The sequence below is a fragment of the Apaloderma vittatum genome, unplaced genomic scaffold, assembly GCF_000703405.1.
Source record: "Apaloderma vittatum isolate BGI_N311 unplaced genomic scaffold, ASM70340v1 scaffold449, whole genome shotgun sequence".
Lineage (NCBI taxonomy): Eukaryota > Metazoa > Chordata > Aves > Trogoniformes > Trogonidae > Apaloderma > Apaloderma vittatum.
In genome coordinates this window covers 33705-53823 of record NW_009735579.1, presented here as the reverse complement: position 1 = coordinate 53823, position 20119 = coordinate 33705, and the positions used below count along the sequence as shown (strand labels likewise).

The 20119-nt window shown below is 39.0% G+C and overlaps 1 protein-coding gene across 1 annotated transcript in view; it reads right to left on the bottom strand.

Annotated features, from left to right (window-relative positions):
* PAM (peptidylglycine alpha-amidating monooxygenase) overlaps positions 1–20119 on the bottom strand; it is a gene marked incomplete at its 5' end in the record, with an annotated part of 66130 nt that overhangs the window by 13013 nt on the left and 32998 nt on the right. Inside the window, 5 exons of the mRNA XM_009876614.1 lie at positions 2428–2635; positions 3152–3224; positions 4122–4238; positions 10484–10613; positions 15971–16276. Of these exons, the coding sequence (XP_009874916.1) occupies positions 2428–2635; positions 3152–3224; positions 4122–4238; positions 10484–10613; positions 15971–16276 (834 nt within the window). The remainder of the gene's footprint in view (positions 1–2427; positions 2636–3151; positions 3225–4121; positions 4239–10483; positions 10614–15970; positions 16277–20119) is intronic.

Sequence of the window (20119 nt, the reverse complement as noted above, 5' to 3'; positions counted from 1 at the left end):
TAGGTCAAGAGAGGTCCTCCTGCCCCTCTACTCTGCCCTGGTGAGGCCACATCTGGAATATTGTGTCCAGTTCTGGGCCCCTCAGCTCAAGAGAGACAGGGAACTGCTTGAGAGAGTCCAGTGCAGAGCCACAGAGATGATGAAGGGAGTGGAACATCTCCCTTATGAGGAAAGGCTGAAGGAGCTGGGTCTCTTCAGCTTAGAGAAAAGGAAACTGAGGGGTGATCATATTAATGTTCACAAATACGTAAAGGGTGTCAGGAGGCTGGAGCCAGGCTCTGCTCAGTGATGTCCAATGATAGGACAAGGGGCAACGGGTGCAAGCTGAAGCAGAGGAAGTTCCACAAAAACATGAGGAAAAAGGGTGAGGGTGAAAGAGCACTGGCACAGGCTGCTCAGGGAGGTTGTGGAGGCTCCTTCTCTGGAGACGTTCAAAACCAGCCTGGACACATTCCTGTGTGACCTAATGTAGGTGATCCTGCTTTGGCAGGAAGGTTGGACTACATGATCTTTCGAGGTCCCTTCCAACCGCTGACATCCTGTGATTCTGTGATTCTTAAGTTGGGGGTCCCAGAGCTGAACACAGGACTCCAGGTGGGATCTCATGAGAGCAGAGCAGAGGGGCAAAGTCACCTCTCTTGACCTGCTAGCCATGCAGCCCACAATGTGACTGGCTTTCTGGGCTGCAAGTGCACATTACATGCTCATGTTCAGTTTTTCATTCAAAACCAGCCTTCTCTGCAGGGCTGCTCACAGTCTGACGCCCAGTCTGTATTTTTGCTTGGCACTGACCCAAACTGTAGATCTACGGATCTTCATTATCTCTCTTTTTGAAAATGGGGGTAATGGTTCCCCTTTTCCAGTCAGTGCAAGCTTCATCAGACCATCATGATTTTTCAAATATGATGGAAAGTGGCTTTACAACTTCATCTGCTAGGTCCCTCAGGACCCATGGATCAATATCATCAGCTCCATGGATTTGTGCACTTCCAGGTTCATTCGATGGTTATGAACCTGGTCTTCTCTAACAGTGGGTGGATCTTCATCCTCTCAGTCCCTGCCTTTGCCTTCTGCAACTTGAATGGTGTGGTTAGAGCCCTTGCCATTGAAGATCAAGGCAAAAAAGTCACTGAGTACCTTAGCCTTCTCCATATCCTTTGTGACCAAGTCGCCTGTTCCCTTCTGCTGAGGGCCTATATTCTTCCTGTTCTTCAATTTGTCACTGACGTACTTGTAACAGTTTTTCTTGTTACCCTTGCAGTCCCCAGCCAGGTTTAATTCTGTCTGGGCCTTAGTTTTCCTGACTTGATCCCGGGCTGCTTGGACACCATCTTTGTATTCTTCTCAGGTTACCTCTCCGTGTTTCCACCCTCTGTAGGCTTTCTTTTTGCAAATAATAGTCTCTAGGAGCAACTTGTTCATCCATGCAGGCCTCCAGGCACCCTTGCCCACCTTTCTCTTTGTTGGGATGCATTACTCCTGGGCTTAGAGGAGGTGATGCTTGAATATTGACCAGCTTTCTTGGGACCCTCTTCCTTCCAGGTCTTTACCCCATGATATTTTACTAAGCAGAATCTTGACGAGTCTGCTCTCCTGAAGTTCAGTTGCTTGCTGTGTATCCTCCTTGTTGTCCTAAAGATCTTGACTTTGTCCATTTCATTGTCATTGCAGCCAAGTCTGCACTTGAGTTTCATGTTGCCCACCAGCCCCTCCTTGTTGGTGAGAAAAAGGTCCAGCAGGGTACCTTTCCTTGCTGGGTCCTATATCACTTGGAGGAGGAAGTCATCATCAATGTAGTCCAGGAACCTCCTGGACTGCTCATGTCCTGCTGTGCTGTCCCTCCAACAGATATTGGGGTGGTTGAAGTCCCTCATGTGGACCAGGGCTTGCTAATGTGAGGCAGCTCCTATCTATTTATAGCAGCTTCATCCCCTCAGTCTTCCTGGTCAGGTGACCTGTACCAGACCCTCATTATAATGTCTGCTTTCCCATCTCTCCCGTAAGTTCTTGGTCAGCTCATTCATCTCCAGGCAGAGCATCATGGACTCCAGCTGGTCACTGACACAGAGGGCAATAACCCCTCCTCATCTCCCCTGCCTGTCCTTCCTAGAGAGTCTGTATCTTTCCATTCCAACACTTCAGTTTTAGCAGCCATCCTACTATGTTGCACCAATACTTATACTGAAAGCATGCTAAAAAATTCTCATTTTAATTTTTAATTAATATTAACTACTACAAGTAGCTGTATATATACAAGAGATAGAATTGGAAAGGAATCACAAAGCTGGAATTCAGCTAGAGTGGAGAAGGCTTTTCAGTAACAGATACCTATAAATAAAACGAACAGTAACTTCAGCAATCTAATGGTTTATGATGAGTTCATGAAAACAGTAGTATGGGTAAATTATCAAGATCTCTGACCTGTACCTTCTCCCCACTGCATCACGTACAATCCATTTGGAGAGAACTGGATGATTCGACTGTTACAGTAGCCATCAGAGACATAAATGCTGCCAGTGATAGGATCCACAGCCACATCAGTCGGTTGACAGAAATGATTTTTGTCACTGCCTGGTTGTAAAGCCTCTCCTAAGATGAGTAACGGTTCTTTGTTATCTGCTCCCAGTTTGAAAACCTTTTATTTTAGTCAATGGGAAAAGAGAAGAGGTTTCAGTTACGGAAGGTGAAGAATAAGAGGGATGAGTACCTTTGGAAAAATATCTATTACTGTGTTTAAAATAAATTCATACATCAAACATAATCTTTACATATTGACTATGATTCTGCTGATTCTAGGCAATTTCTGCCTAAAATATACATTTCTTGTTATTACAACAAATAAATTAGCTTCACAGTCTGGATTTAAGTACAACGGAGAATTGATAAGCAAAGATGTAGCAGAAAAATCTGTTCTTTTTCAAAAGAGTCATTGCTTTAAAACAGATACTATAATTTCTGAATACTACGGCCACGTACCAAATTATTCAACTGAACTACATTCCATGAAGGTCACAGGTGTCAATTTCTGTAGGCATATTCCTAATATTTATTTTAACAGGCTTACATAAATAATTTATGACAAACCTCTAGGAAACCAAAATTTTTGTTTGCCAAAATATTAAGTTCTGGTGTTAATGCTTCAAAAACATACCTGATGGAGAGCTACATCAGTGACCCAGTAGTTACCATTCTTATCAATACTCAAACCGTGTGGTAAATAAAATCTGCAAGCACAAATATAGAAGAATCAATTTAAAATAACTTTCAGAAAGATTTATGTAAATGTGAAGATTTCAGTTTTTACCTAAACAGATCAACAAATGCTCTACAGCAGATGCACAAAAGATAGCTTCCTGAATAGAATTTTCTTGATAAGTGTCTCAGCTCTGAAATTCAGCTGATCTCTAGTAGTGCACTTGGCCTAATATTTGGTAACTTTACTCATAAGCTCTGCATTTCTGTTAACCTGACTAGTAGGTGAAATTGTATGAATTGTTAGAAAGCAGAGGTGGTAAAGATAGCAAATTACTTTTATTAGTTGTTGACTTTTTAATAATAATTTATTTATTAATTTAAATAAACTCAGAGGCTAGAATCACACAACGCAATACAAAACACGGGTGAAAATAGATTTGGGGACTTTCTAAAGTAAAATGCTGTCCTGTTTTTGCTGGGATGGAATCACAAGCCAGTCGTGCTATGCAGGCCATCAGCAGTTTCAACTCAGGCAGGAGCTTAAGCTGGGAGGGGCGAAAGCCAGGGCAGCTGGGAGAAGCTTGCTGAGGACAAGGGCTCCTCTTCCTCCTTGCCTTCATCTCAAGGGTTGCTGTCCCTGGAGGGGCTTGCTTACGATTCTGCTTCCCCATTTACTGTGACTGCTGTACATTTACTGGGCTGAGTACAACTTTGTATACTGTATATTTGCATTAGTATTAATATCAGTTTTGCAATTTCATTAAATCCGTTCTCATTTCAATGAGAACGTCTCCTTTTCTTTTCCTGATTCCCTTTCTTGGCTTGGTGTGACATAACAACTGCTACAGTTCAGCCCTGAATATAAGCTAAACATAGACAAATATACAGAAACATTAGTTCTATCAATAAAAGCAAAAATTACTCACAAACTTTTTCCTGTGGAATGAAGCAGTTTTGCATTACTTGGATTCAGGACAAGAATTGTGTTCTGTTCAATTGGCCCAAGTCCTCTTTGCTGATAAACAAATTTGCTATCAAAAGAACTACACAAAAATAGTGGAACAGAAAGTCAGCATTAGAAGGTTTCACTGACGAACAATTCACATGTAACTTGAGTTTTGTAGTTTAATTCCATTGTGGTGTTACTGGCTTCTTTTTTTCTTTAAATAAGCTTTATTACATTACTGTATGATTTAAGACTTGTAGTGTTGTATGTCTGCATTTCCTACTGAGGTTATGACTCACAAACCTCGGGAACACCAAATCAAAACAGCAGAGATAAAATAATCCTAAATGAAGCAAGCAAAACAACTCGGTTTTGTGTTGTGTTTTGTTTTTCTTTGCTGTGGTAAATCAGAAGTAGGAAATCAAGTGATTTAGCCTGGTTTTTTTCAAATACAATTCAGTTATTTTGCTAGAACATACTACATTGAGATACAGGTCTTAAAAGTTCTTACACTTTTCAGAGCGTGCTTGCAAGAGACAAGGATTTGATGCATATTCTTCCCCAAAACTCTACACTCAATTTTCAGGAAAAGTGGAATATATTAATAACATTTAAACATGTGACTATTTCAGACACTAAGAGCTGTGATTAACATTCCAGAAGGTGTTTACTAGATATAAAATTACAATATGCCTAACAAAAATAAAAAATATAGCCTGTACTCCTTCAAAGAAGCTGGCTATTACGCTAATCTGTTGAAATATATGTCCAGCATTTTCTAGTGAAGGTAAATAAAGGGTAAAATATTTTGAACACAGTTTAAGTCTAAAAGGTAGAAAATGGAATTTGACTGTGGATGAAAACTCTGCAAATACAATACATACTCCCTTCTCCTTCTCCTTCTTTTTAAATCCATTTGTTTATCCCAAGAGAACTCCAGCTATGATTGATGCAACTTGGTAAACAAGAATACACTTTGTAGTCACAAAGAAGGATATGAATAAAGCTATTAAAACTTCATATTGTACAGTCCTAGCAGCCTCACCTCTTCATAATATTAAATATTTATATGTCTAGAATTTTCAATGTGGAAAAGCGATATTGGCTTCATATATAACCAGAAAAGTCTATGAGAGGATATCTTTAAATTTCTGCGCAGGCTACAATGAAAGAAAATAGTATTTAGATATTGCCACTACATATGGTAACTATCTGTGACTATTTAATTTCCAAGAAAAATCAGTAAATCCTTGTCACTATGAATGGTTAAGCACAAGGCAATAGCTACTAATACCGAAGCCCTGCTAAACACTGCCATGAGGCTACAGGAAGACTTAAATGGTACTGGCACACAACGGCCTACTGATGTTTATCTGCTTATTAGCAGGTGTTTTACTCTTTACCGTTACTGACAGTAATCTTCTGTACCAAGTTCTCCTGGTTTTGTTTAAAAAAACAGTCTAGTACTTTTGAGGACTTGCTCTAGGTATGGATGACCACAACTGGACAATCAACACCGGGCAGACTGAACTAGTATTATTAATGTTATGAATCAGCACAGCTAATCACAAAAGAAAATCTTCGCAGTGGTAGGCATTGTATGAAACAATCCACAGAAAGATTGTATTGGCTATCTGGACAACTTAAAAAAAAATGCCTTCCCTTATTATGATTTTGTTTCTTAGTAACAGTGCTGCCCAGATTTCTGTTAGGAGTATTCCCTGCTAACAACGACACACCTCTCCTGGGAACTGAGTGCTTTCAGGGTAAATTAGAGACTGTATGGTATTTTAGGCAAAGACAGCCTATTGATGAATTTATGGGAGTGATCTTCCATGCATCTCCTTCATGACAAATTTCCTTTTCTAGGAGGAAGGCTGGCATGCTACAGAATCACAGTCACTCTTCCCTTCCCAGCATTTGAGATCAATGTTCCTTTGTTTCAACTGATAAGTACACAAATGACGCTGACTACTGCTAGCTTAAAAGAAGAAAGACCAAGACCAGCCGAACAAAATAACTCAACACCTTACTATTATATATTATATTACACTGCAGCATGGTTTTCTAACAGCTTCTGCAATTTGCTATCAAAGACAACAAAAATAGTGCCACTACTAATTTCTAACCCCAAAGTAATTCTACAGCTATTTTTCTGCTTTTCAGCTGTCCACCTCACACCAATATAAACAATTTATTGCTACATCTAATGTTCTTCTTGTGGGCTAGACATTAAATTTAGACAAACCACTAGATCTCACAACCTCTGAAGGCACAACCCTGAGCACTATTCTTGATCAATATCCATCACTGGATATTGGTAGAACTGTGTTCAGCCCACATTAACTTGCCAAGCTTGTTAAGAATGCAGTAACAAGAATGTAGTTTCTATTCTTCATTACGTCTTTTATAAATTGTGTGAATAATATAAATTTGTCAACACAAAATGCAAAATAACTTCCAAATGATTCACTGCTTAGCCTGCTGAATAGTTCTATTTTTTTTCATTCAGAACAGCATACGCTCCACATAGCAAAGACTGTTCTGAATCTGAGGAGAATATGTGGGAGAACAACATAACTTACTTCAAACAATTTTTTTTAAAAAAAATCATGCATGGAAGGAATGCTACAGCCACTGAAACACTGCTCCGGTACTATAGGGCTTGTCATTTCATAACGGCTTTTGTGTTCCAATGCAGACTGAAGGTGCCTTATGAAACAACACAGAACATTCATCCAGCTATATTTAGTTGAGTGAGAGGCCAGCTTTTATGGCATATATTAATAATGCATTGGAAACATTTGTGCATGGCCTAAGAGCATAGATAATTTCTGTTTAATTTGTTTCCATCCTATGCTGGGAAAGCATTGGTACAGAGGAGATAAATTCTGGGCTTTCAGGCTTGATTGATTCATCACATTTATGATTTGGTAAGGAATATTATACTCAACTGTGTATTTGCAGCTTATGATAATAATTAACTTAGAATTCTGATAACTTATCTCTCCCCCATACAACAGTCATGATAAATCCCTTTCAAATACACATTTTTTAAATCTTTATTACTGAAAAATGAGAACACATATGCTCCTTCCTCTCAGTACAACCCACAAAAAGGTCCCCCAGCTATCTCATATGCCTCTGATGTACCCAAAAATAAAAAGAGAAGGCTAAATGGCTGAGCACATGTCTGTGTGCCTCTTCTCTATGCCAAAAGATATGGAGCAGCAGCTTAACCACAGGCATGTTTTCCAAATACACTGTTCAAGTCATAATACATAAACAGGCCTACAGAAGTTTTAGCCTTTCTTATTCAAGAGTTCCTACTAACACTAGCTTTCCTATATATTGAATAATTGTGCTCCACAAGGAAAAAAAAATCCCACAACAAAACCTGAACAACTTGTGAATAAAACCCCTCTGAAATGAACTAGAATTTCATGTGTGACTGTCTTTACAGAAGGCCCATAACTATCTTCAGTTAACAGCAGCTTATCCTACTTCTTGGTCCTACCCACCTAGTGGATGAGGGAAAGGCTGTGGACATTGTCCACCTGGACTTTAGTAAAGCCTTTGACACCATCTCCCAGAGCATTCTGCTAGAGAAGCTGGTGGCTCATGGCTTAGACAGGTGTACTCTTTGCTGGGTTAAAAACTGGCTGGATGGCTGAGCCCAGAGAGTGGTAGTGAATGCAGCAAAATCCAGCTGGTGGCTGATCACAAGTGGTGTCCCCCAGGACTCAGTATTGGGGCCAGTTTTGTTTAGCATCTTTATGGATGATCTGAATGAGGGGATTGACTGCACCCTCAGTAAATTCATAGATGAAACCAAACTGAGTGAGAGTGTTAATCTGCTGGAGAGTAGGAAGGCTCTGCAGAGGGATATGGTCAGGTTGGATTGATGGGCCAAGGTCAACTGTATGAGCTTCAAAAAGGTCCAGTGTCAGCTCCTGCACTTGGGTCACAACAACCCCCAGCAGCGCTACAGGCTTGGGGAGGAGTGGCTGGAGAGCTGCCAGGCAGAGAGGGCCCTGGACAGGAGCCAGCAGTGTGCCCAGGTGGCCAAGGTGGCCAGCGTCCTGGCCTGTATCAAAAATAGTGTGCCCAGCAGGAGCAGGGAAGTAATCGTGCCCCTGTACTTGGCACTGGTTAGGCTGCACTCAGGATACTGTGTGCAGTTCCGGGCCCCTCACTACAAAAGGGACATCAACTTGCTGGAGCATGTCCAAAGAAGGGCCACGAAGCTGGCAAAGTGTCTGGAGAACATGCCTTAGGAGGAATGGCTCAAGGAACTGGGATTGTTTATCCTGGAGAAGAGGAGGCTGAGAGGAGACCTTATCGCCCTCCACAACTACCTGAAAGGAGGTTGTAGTGAGCTGGGTGTTGGTCGCTTTTCTCAAGTAACTAGTGATAGGATGAGAGAAAATGGCCTCAAGTTGCACCACGGGAGGTTTAGACTGGATATTAGGAAAGATTTCCTCACTCAAAGAGTGGTGAGGCATTGGAACAGGCTGCTCAGGGAAGAGGTAGAGTGACTATCCCGGAAGCTGTTTGAAAAACATGTAGATGTGGCACTTTAGGACATGGTTTAGTGGTCATGGTGGTGTTGGGCTGATGGTTGGACTTGAAGACCTCAGTGGTCTTTTCCAACCTTAATGATTCTATGCCTGAATGCTGACAATCACATTTACAAGGCCAAGCAGTTATACCTTCTTCCAATTTCAATCCTCACATGACGGTGAATATGTCCAGCTCCCAGACAGTACTGATGTACAGATTAACAATCTAATACTAAATATAAAATAAAGCATTTTCCTGGCAAGTGTGATAATCATAGGCTAGAAAAACTCCGAATATGAACAATGGCTGCTGTCAGGGACAGGGCTGAGTTGAGCCAACCTGTAGTGTTACTGAGCACAGCTGGAAGGTACATGGATTTCCAGACTCCAGACCACAGCCCTCATCTTCTTCTGCACCCACACTATAAGGAATACTGAAGTTCAATCTGTCTCTTAGCATGATTGATTCATTATGCTCACTTGCTATTTTTGGTTTTGTTTAAAATCTGCAGGCTTTCCAAATACTGCTTTGTCTCAAACTCCAGTTCTGTGCTCTGGGTTGTGGGTAACCTCAGTTACCAGAAACTCAAAATGCACATTTTAGAAGTAAAAAGTTATTAAAACTGCCAGCCTGCTTTCAAGTACTTTTTCAATTCTTTCCTCAATGATACAAAGAACAGCACTTATGTTCACCCGTAGGAGGATGAAAGAAAACAAATCAATACCAGCTTTTACTTGAAGCTTGAGTAATACAAACTGCGGCATGCGTCATCATTTCAAATTTTATAGCCTATATTTATATACACTTGACCTGGAGAGATCACGGATATAATGTAGGAGACATAAATGATTGCTTTATCTGCTGGATTCTGTTATTTAGCTAAAAGCCCAAAGAACTTACTTTCCTTCATAAAAGAGTATTCTAAGCATTATTTGTTACAAAAAGGTTGAGAAAGCTGCCCCCTCCAATGTTCAGAAACTATATTATCTTAAAATTAATAATCAAGAACCGAGAAAAACCCTACTGTTTAGTCTTTCAGTTACTTAAAAAGATTTTAAAAGTACTTTTAAAAAGGGAACTACAAAACTTTCTGTTAAAGACTAATTCCATTACTTCCCAGCGCTCTGTTATGATTTAATGGTATTTTTTCCACAGTGTTCACCTAACCAGTTAGACATATTATTTTAAAGCTCAAAGATATAAGAGCACTGTACAGATGAGAACACTATACTCTATGTGGAATGTTCTGCTCTTAAAATAACGTGCCTTTGAGTATGTTACTTTACAAATACTAGAAAAATAGCCGTTCTAGAGTTTAGACTTTTTTGTTGTTGTTTTGAGTGACATTAAACGTAGTAAATTTTATCAAATGAGTAGAACAAAGCCTATTTTGAGAGAGTGCCGTGTAAAAATCCAGATTTGTTCAGTGGACATAAACACTGGAAGGAATTAAGATACACTGGAACTAGCTTTACATGTCTTAAATCTACTAAAACATGGAGAAGCAGGGATAATTAAGCTCAGTGACTATCATGCTAACACGGTCATGCTGTTTAAGGAACTACTGTGCTATGTTCTTTTTGCTCTGGAGACACGTTCTTACTGTCTAAAGACCTAGTATCTCCATCACCTTGAACTGTGAGTCACCACTTCCATTCTCAGTCTCTCAAAGTCACCGGCCAAAGAACCGAATTTTAAATGGAAAAGGATCTGCAGTCTGTCTTTTCTCTTGTTGAGGAGATACACAAACAGCACACAGCAGTTTGACTTTCTACTTACTTTTCATCCCAAACATGATCACCTCTGTGGAAGATAACCAGGTTATTTTCAGAGTCCAGAGCCAAACCAGAAACCTGGCCTAGTTTGAGGACTAACCCAGGCCATTCCACAGCCTCTTCTATGTGGAAATCTGACCAAAGAAACAAATAAACAGAAGACAAACATTCAGGTAGTATATTTAGTAAAACAACATGGTTAACTGGCATTTAGTACAGCCTGTTTGGAATTACGTGGACATTTTCTTACATGCAGTATTTCCACTAATGCATAGCAATTTAACTCCAAGCACATTTTTATTATAGTACAGCATGCACAAGCACTGGCATCCTGCTACACATAGGATGACAGAAATGTCAAAACTGCTTTTGACTCCAGTATTTTCTCCATTTTATAAAGATACAGGCACACAGAACTTAGAAGTTTTAGCAGCTCTGTGAATACTTTCTACATTGAAAGATTACAGAAATATGTAACCATTATCCAAACCCATCAGGTCAATTTAAATGTTAACGTATCAGTGTTTTATCAAAAAGTCTGTTACAATTACTATGAATCACCAAACCAACTCCATATCAGAAGTGGATGATTCATGACCTTTTTTTTCAGAAAAGCTTTGAACATCAAGGAAGAAAATACAGACAAGGAAGGAAAACAGCAATGAGAAGCAAATAAAAAAGTAATTCTGTGAAGTCTGCCTAAGACATTTCTTACAGTTAACACATGCATTACTTTCAGATAGCAGTCATATCCTAACCCAATTATTATAGGCAGGAAGAGGAAATAGATCTTTAAATCTGATGAAAAAGATGAAAAAGGGTAGAGTATCTGTCACTTTAAGATCACAAAACACTGGTTTTAAGAAAAAATATTGGATATTTTTTGAATAACAAAAATCTGATTTTCACACTAAATGAACAGCACTGGATTTGGCAAGTGAACCTCTACTAAAAAGTCAGATACTTCTTGCATTTGTCTTGAATTGTAAAACTCCTCAATTAAGGACGAAAAATTTAGTTTCAAGTCATAGAGTTAAAAATATAAAAAGATGTTTACTTCAATCTCTGTTTTATACAAAAATAGACTTACTCTGCTTAAAAGCATTAACTGTCCAAATTCTGAAAAATTTGCAGAGCGCTGGCTTCATGCATCAATTTCTCACAAAGAGACTGCTTAAATGCTCTTTGGAAGAGGGCTGCTCGGGCACTATTGAGAGACAATTGAACCATTTTCCCCACATTAAAAAATGTAATTGCAAGACGAATTTCACTAATTCTGAGAAAAGAAAAAAAACAAACAACAAATCCTAAAATGCCTTCTAAATGTCAGGAAAAACATCACTCCTTCCTTTCAGAAATTAGTTTGTTCAGCATAACTCAGGTATTTCCAGTGCGCAGACTTTATGTGCTTGTATGTATGGCCAAACTGAAGGTGAACAGAAAGCAACTGCTTTGCAGCTACGTGGAGCTGGAGCTGTTTCACTAGTATTCAATGTGTCTGACAGCATCATGCTGTGCTTTGCACCTTTCAGGTCATCCAAAGTTTGTATGTTTTGGTGTGATCCTGAAATCCAGCCCCTGGGGTACCATCTAGGGAGGGGAAACACATACACCCATTCACATGCCAGGGCATCAGCGCTTTGAAAAAAGGACTATTACACAATTTCACATCCAGCACCCACGGAGTTTGAGAGGGTTCAGCTGGAGGCAATTTCCTAATGAAAGTCACTATGAAAAGGGAAACTATGCTCAAAATCTTCAGGTCACCTGTGCAACATAGCTGTTCTGATAGGCATACCCTCACTTCCATTTCACTTGGAAGAGACGTAGTCTGAGGAGTAACAGCAAGGATAGGGTAGCGGGAAAAGCATTTTCTACACATACAAAAGAGAAAAATCACACAGAATTACAGAATGGTCGGGTTTGGAAGGGACCTCAAAAGATCATCTAGTCCAGCCCCCTGCCAGAGCAGGATCACCTACAGTAGGTCACACAAGAACGTGTCCAGGTGGGTTTGAATGTCTCCAGAGAAGGAGACTCCACAACCTCCCTGGGCAGCCTGTGCCAGTGCTCTGTCACCCTCACAGGGAAAAAGTTTTTCCTAATATTTTTGTGGAACCTCCTGTGCTCCAGCTTGTACCCACTGCCCCTTGTCCTATGACTGGACATCACTGAGCCTGGCTCCATTCTCCTGACACTCACCCTTGAGATATCTATAAACCTTAACGTGGTCACCCCTCAGTCTCCTCCAGGTTGAAGAGACCCAGCTCCTTCAGCTTTTCCTCATATGGGAGATGTTCCCCCTTCCTTAATCATATTTGTGACTCTGAAAATCACTGCTTAAAATCTTCCAGTAGGAAAAGTTTTACCTCTGTAGTTTTAGATACCACAGCTAGAGCACGTGACAGAAAAACTCTTTAAGGAAACACAAACCTAAGAAAAATCTAAGGCAATTAGCAGCTGCAGTGAATCTGACAGTAATCAGAAACTTCTAAACCAAGAAATTCTACTCTGTAGCAATTTTAACTGAACAAATCTTTCAAACTAACATAAAATTAAGAAAAAAATTATATATATTCAAATTCCTGTACAGTTCAGTTGGTGACAGCAGGTGCAGTACCAGGTATATCCATGGACATGAGGATTTTGAAAGGAATAAAAGGATGGAAATCCAGGTTCTGCTTCCTCACTTGCACACCCCATTGTCAGTCCAAGTTAACCTGCAGAAGACTTATGTATCTTTAATGTTACAGTGCCCCTTAGCCTCTGCCTTTTCCCAAAAAACACTAGAAAAATTAAAAGGCTAAACATAGCCTATACTTTTACCTCCGTAATATTCAGTCTCTCAAAAGGCACAAACAAATGTACAGTGAAATACAATCTAGTGATCTAATCAGAAGAACTACAGCCTTAAGGTTTCCTCACACTATCGGTTTATTATTTTATTTTTTCTTTTCCCTTTGAATGCCTCATACTAGAAGTCCTTCGATACAGGTTTATCTTAAGACAACTATCTTTTTACAAAAATTCACTAAATGTAGACTTCATTTATCTGATTATTAATTCCCGACATAACCAGTGGTCCATGTAACAGTTTTGAATCTGAAGTAAATTACTTTTCTCCATTAAAATAATTTACAATTACTTTACAAAATACAAACAGACTAGTTATGTTGTTGAGATTTCTAGAGTATCAGATATTTAGAGTAATTCTTTTCATCAGTAAAACAATAAAGAATTACCTAGAATTAGAACACACAAATCACGCTCTAATCTCTCTACAAGTGAAAGAATAAAGCCCTATTTATTGGCAAAATTGCAATTTACTGTCTAGAAATTCCTTAAAGCTTTTAACATTACAAATTTTAGTCATGTTGCATTTATTCCCTGCCATCAAAGCAGTCACTTAAATCTTGACAAATATACGTAAGCACTGCACAAAGGAGTTTTAACATCTAGAAAATTATAGTTTGCCTCAATTAAGAGGCATAATTGTATAGGCTGCAGTGATGTTTAACAACCTGACTGATTAGTGACCAGTCTCACGGTAACAAGATAACAAAAGTACAAGAAGAGCACTAGTAAATAGTTACAAACATAACACTTGTAACAACCTTACTCAACATATCGGTCAGTTGTTATTTCAGGCCAGTTACATGTTAAAAATTGGAATACTTGTGAGACTAAAAATAGGAAACTATTTTAATTCTAGTGATTTTTGAACAGTTTCGTAAGTGAATTTGTTTTGTTCTAAGAAATATTGAGGTGTTTTTTTTAATTCAGTATAGTAAAGAAATTTATGAAGGGTGCTTTTTTTTTTTATTAAATCAAGACAAGTTAAAACACTTTATGCTCCACTTCCTCCTCTGAAGAGGAAAACTGTATAATGGAAACTTTTATTCTTCTAATAAGTACATGCTTCCCCAAACAGAAATTAAACCTGTGCTTAAATATTTTATTGTTACAAAAATTCCTTTGCCAAAAGTTAGTGCTGACAGCTTCTGCAGTTCAGAATTTCTGCAGTTAGAAGTATCACGATTTTTTTTAAATTTATGCTAATTAAGATAATTTCAGTATGCCTTTTTGCTGTAACTCAAAATTGCATCTTTTGAAAGTCCATTTATTAATTAGTTCTCCACGAAAAAAATCAACCACAATGAATCTACAGATACTAATAAAGCTGAGCAAATGCTTTCTGTAGTTAGAATTCATTCTATATGGTGTGCTAAGTCATTTAATCAGTTCACTCCTCTGCATCAGTAAAAACAGAAGGAAAATTTCTTATTTTATCTTCTATACACTACATGCTATTAGTCTAATCTGAACAAACAGGTTTTGCAGAAATGCTACAAACATTACTCTTCCAAGCACTTAATTCCAGTGCCACTTAAGGAATTATTTATGATTTACACTTATGTCAGGCACATAGTAACATCCCACCTGTTTTTTTGCCCCTATGCCAATAAGTTAACAGGCTCTCATTTGATTGACTAGCATAACACTAGAAAGTCCTCATCTTTGGTTTTCTGAATTTGAACACTGTAACAGACTATCACATAAGCAGACACAATACATCTTAACATTTTGAACTGAAATAAAAATCAAATGGATGGCAAATGATTTATATTTGTTTACAACAGTACTTGGAAACATCAAGCTGGCCGGTTGCAACACAAAAGCAAGCATGTGCTGCTACAGCTTATGCATACAGATGACTTTCATGCATGCATATCAGTTTCTGTCATGAGATACTCGCCACATGCTGCATTATCTGGCTTTCCACATTAGCAAGTAAGACTAAGCACAATCAATATCACAGAGACCAAAATGCAAATAAAACAAACGCAATGCTTCCATGGTTTCTGCTGCCATAGAAACCTGAAGGGAATGAATTACAATCCTAGTACCATCAAAGAGCCTGTCCAAAAATATTTGGATAGCCAAGCTCAATTTGAAACAAATACGCAGAAAATTTACTTCTCAAGAATTTTTCAGGATTAGCTATCACTCTTTCTGAATGAAACAATGTCCAACAGAAATACAGCACTAAATTTTATAAAACCCTGTATCTGACAAGCCAAGGTAATCAGAAAACTCATACCATTCATTGATTATTCCAGTGACCACTTTATAGTAGTTACTTGTATTAAGAAAATTCTTCACTTCCCATGACTACTATATCCTGGGTTTACATTGTTTTAGCTCAGTTGATATCAAATCATTGAGTCTTGAGAGCAGAAAGAATACTCTATGTTACAAATCAGTATCTGTGTTTTGCCAGTGGTTTATAACTTTTTCCCATATGGAGGGGTAAAGAATCCCACTGAAATACCTCTAAAATAGAGGTAATAGAGGAAAAACTTTTCCATAATTAGGAAAACTGTCACATAAAATACTTCCAAGCATGAACTGATATTCCCTTCAGATTTTGCTAATGTGGATCACAGCTCTTACATCGCATTTCATTGTACAAAATTAACCCCTAACCCACCTCCTGTATGTTCTTTTTCCCAGCTTCCCTCACCATGTTTAGGCTGTTGTAAAGAGAAATGTCTGCTCTCTGGTGGCCTCAAGGTAGACTCTAGTCTGTGAAATTTGTGAATTCTGTCTCTGACAAGAATAGTATTGTCCCTCTCATCATGATTTTTGATCTCTCTGGCAAGATCCTTCTTTTGGACTACGTTAGCAATCTCAGCTACAAGATCTGATTCTGCCTTTTCTGTAGGGTTATGCTTATGCACATACACAACATCTTCCCTTTCTCCTAGCAGCTTGGAAAGGAGTGAATAGAAATCACCTGTACAGAAGAGAAAAAAGATAAGAGGAAGGGAGGAAAAAACAATTATAATGGATCATGTAGTTCTAGAAAGCTTCAGCAAAGTACAATGTAATGAAGTTATTCAAACAGTCAATTTCAAAAGCTGTACAAGAGGGAACTGTTTGAGCCTCAGGAATTGAAGAGCCAAGTCTCTGGTATGAAAAGATAATGTAAAATGTTTATCAACTTTAATTTACATATAAATGTCCTCTTTTACCTGACACACTGGCACCAAAAACTCATCACCTCTGCACAGATATTCTTGGAAACAAGATTAAAAAGAACACACCAAAAACAAGGAAAAAAATGTGCAATTTCAGTAGAATATTTATCACGGAATTTTGTGATTTTGTGAGGCTGCAGCTTTGCTCTGTTTCATAAAACAAAGAGGTAAATATTCTATTGTTGCATCAATTTATTCACTTAAAACAACAGGAATAGACAGCAATGTTACATTTCAAAATATATTTCTTCTAAATCTGTCACCATATAAGCAGCTTAGGCTGTAAGAAAACAGACTTTCCTATTTGCAGATTCCATTGAACATACTGTAGAAATAAGACACACTAGTAAAACAATGTTTTTTCATTTACCCATTTGGTCTGGGTCCTGCTCCTCCTCTTCAATCTAGTACTAACACCTCTTAGTCACAGTATTATCTGGCAATGCAGGGAGTACTATTTTCTCAATCTACTTGTTAGCAATGCTTTCTTAGACACCAACAACCATTTCAGTAAATTTCAGAACTACAGCTCAAAGCAAACAGCTGAAAATTACCTATGCAGATTCCAGAAACACAACTTTCTTCACAAAATATTCAAACCACACGAACAGGTTTTTAAGAAGTCAATGCCCAATTCTTTTTTCAGGTTTAAAAAAAGTGACGACACGATGACAAGTATCCTTCTCCTAGGATTCTCTGCTAACCAGCAGGTACCCAACTTCTTAGAATTTGTTAAGCAAATATCTTGGCTTCCTGAAATGATTATGAGTTCTGTTAAATACAACTGCACCATTTGAATGGAAAGAAACATCCAACACGCTTTAAGATTTAGCGCAAGTAGGTAGACTTTTATTTCCCTTTAAGTACAAATCGCTCTGATTAAGAATTTGTATTATTTTCTGACAGGATATATAGGACATTTCTGAGAAAAGCAGAACTACAAATAATGAAGCTTTCATCAAAGAAAACCCATAAAGAACTAGAAACCATCACCTGCAGCCTGGGAAACAGGAAATTAAGTCTTTTGGAAATGATGCTAAGAGGACCTGTCGTGTTTATGAACAGTCCTGGTTCAATGATTTTGAGCAGGATTCTACTCCTTGCCCTAGGAAATGATATATCCCAGATGAAATCTCCTGTTAGAGAATAATTATTGAAGTAACAAGGCCAATTTCAATGAAACGAACAAAGCAAATCAGATGAGATAAAATTGTTAAACAATATAACAAATTATTTGCATCAAATACAACTGTAACATTAGAATGCTTCATAATACTACCATTCCATGAGTCCAACTTCTGATTCAGAACAAATCCAAAATTCCAAGAAGTTTTGGATATAAACCACATTTATTCTGAGAAAGGTTCATAATCATGTCAGCATCCAAGAACTGGTGCTGATCTAGAAATGCATCTTGAATTTCCTTTACTTAGGAAACAGCACAAAAATAGTCTCCATTGGCCTAAATTATATTTTTGCACCATTTTAAAAATTAAACAAAGTTTATACATTCAAACGCATGCAAAACCTACTGAATTCTCTATATGCAATCACTTCCAGAAAAGGAGCCTGAATATAACTGTGAAAAGTTTCCCTAACACAGCAAGCCTGGTGCTATTTTAAACTGCAGATGTTTTTAAAGCAACTTTAGTGATCTTTGCCCAGTTCATTCTTTCTTAGTTCTGTATCAACAGAACTCTTGAAGACTTAAGAGAGTGAAAGTGGTCTGAAGTGTAGCTGCTCTGAAACTGTTATCTTTACCTTAAGTAAGCATGTTTGTGAAAATGAAGATGAAATCTCTACACCTTAAGTTCAAAAGACAATAATGAAGCCTACATAAACCAGCTTATACACATCTCCATATGCTTGGCATAAATAGTAGGCTGAAGTCTTCCTTCAGTTTCTTCGCATCTGGACATAACTCAGAATATTTACAATTTTTAACAAACATCAAAGCACAGTCTCATGCTGTTGCTTTACAGCTGTCTTGCACTAGCCGGAAGAGTTGAAGGATGCTGCCTGCCTGAAGATATGCAATAGGAAAGGCATACCAGCAAGATGCACCATGATCTTTGTTTGGTCATGTTTGAGATGAAAAAGCCTGGCCTTTAGAATGCTTGGGTATGACTAGAAGACACAAGTGAATGAACAACTTGCTCTTGTTGAAATAACTGAAGTCTAGTAGTGCAGTCTCAGGCAAGCTGACTGATTAGGTGAGTTTTAGAGACCATTGTTACATGCACTTCTACATGTAAACTATCCAGATACTTCTATCTATGTAATAACAGCAAAAGATGATTGGCTACAAATACCTACAGATTTTTCTGTTCTGGAGGAAGTGACAACTATTAAGACCAACATCTCCAGAATGAAACCACAAACAAGCATATTCCAGTACATTTAAACTTAATTGCTATGGCAGTTCAACATTAGGAAAATTATTTCAACAGAACAGAAACCAGTCACACAACAGTCATTCCAAACAACTGTTGTAAAAAAAGTCATACGAACTAATAAAACCATAACATCGTTGAATTCATCATGAAATGTGAGCTGAACCTCACTCGATCTCAACAAAATGACTAGTTTAGTCTAACCTAGTCCTAGCGGGACACCGGTTAATAAAACAGTTTAGTATATTGACTACCAAGGTGTGGGTAGTATGAAGTTGAATTTCCCAGCGAGCAGTCGCTGTCCATGGTGCTCACAGAGCATATGATTCCGTGGCTCGAAGTACTAGTTTCCAGGCTGGATGAGGTATCTAGCTCTGGTGCATGTCGTGGTTTGATCCTGGCTAGCAGCCAGGTGCCCACACAGTCAGTCTCTCAGTCTCCCTTCTCCGCTAGACAGGGGGAGAAAATATTTCAAAGGGCTCAAGGTTTGCGTTAAGGACAGGGAGATCACTTTCATTTACTGTCCTGGGCAAAACAGACTCAATTTTGGGGAAATTAATAACATTTATTAAGAGAACAAATCAGAGAGGAGTAGTGAGAAATAAGAAAAAGCAAACAGATCTCAAAAGCAAAACACCTTCCCCCCATCCCTCCCTTCTTCCTGGGATTAACATCAATCTCAGTTTCTCCACCTCTTCCCCTCGAGCAGCACATGGGGACAGGGAATGGGGTTTACGGTCAGTTCATCTGACGTTGGTTCCACTGCTTCTTCACTCTGGAGGAGGACTTTACTCTTCCCCAGGGCCATTGTGGGGTCCCTCTCACGCGAGACAAGCTTCACGCTCTCTTCTCCGGCATGAGTGGTCCCACGAAGGGCAATTCATCACAAACTGCCCAACGTGAGACACCTCACGAGGGGCAACTCACCCCTCGTGAGTCTGAGGTGCAGTCCTTCAGGGGAAACTGCTCCAGTGTGAATGCCTCGCAGCATCACAAAAGTCCCACCAGCCAACCTGCTCCAGTGTGGGCATTCACTCCTCCACAGGCTACAGGTTCCAGCAGCAACCTGCTTCGATGCGGGCTTCCCACGGGCTACAGCCCCCTTCAGGCATACATCCACACGGCGTGGGGTCCTCTGCCCCAGGGCGGACATCTACACCCCCTCCATGGGCTGCAGGGGGACAACCCGCTTCACCATGGTCTGCA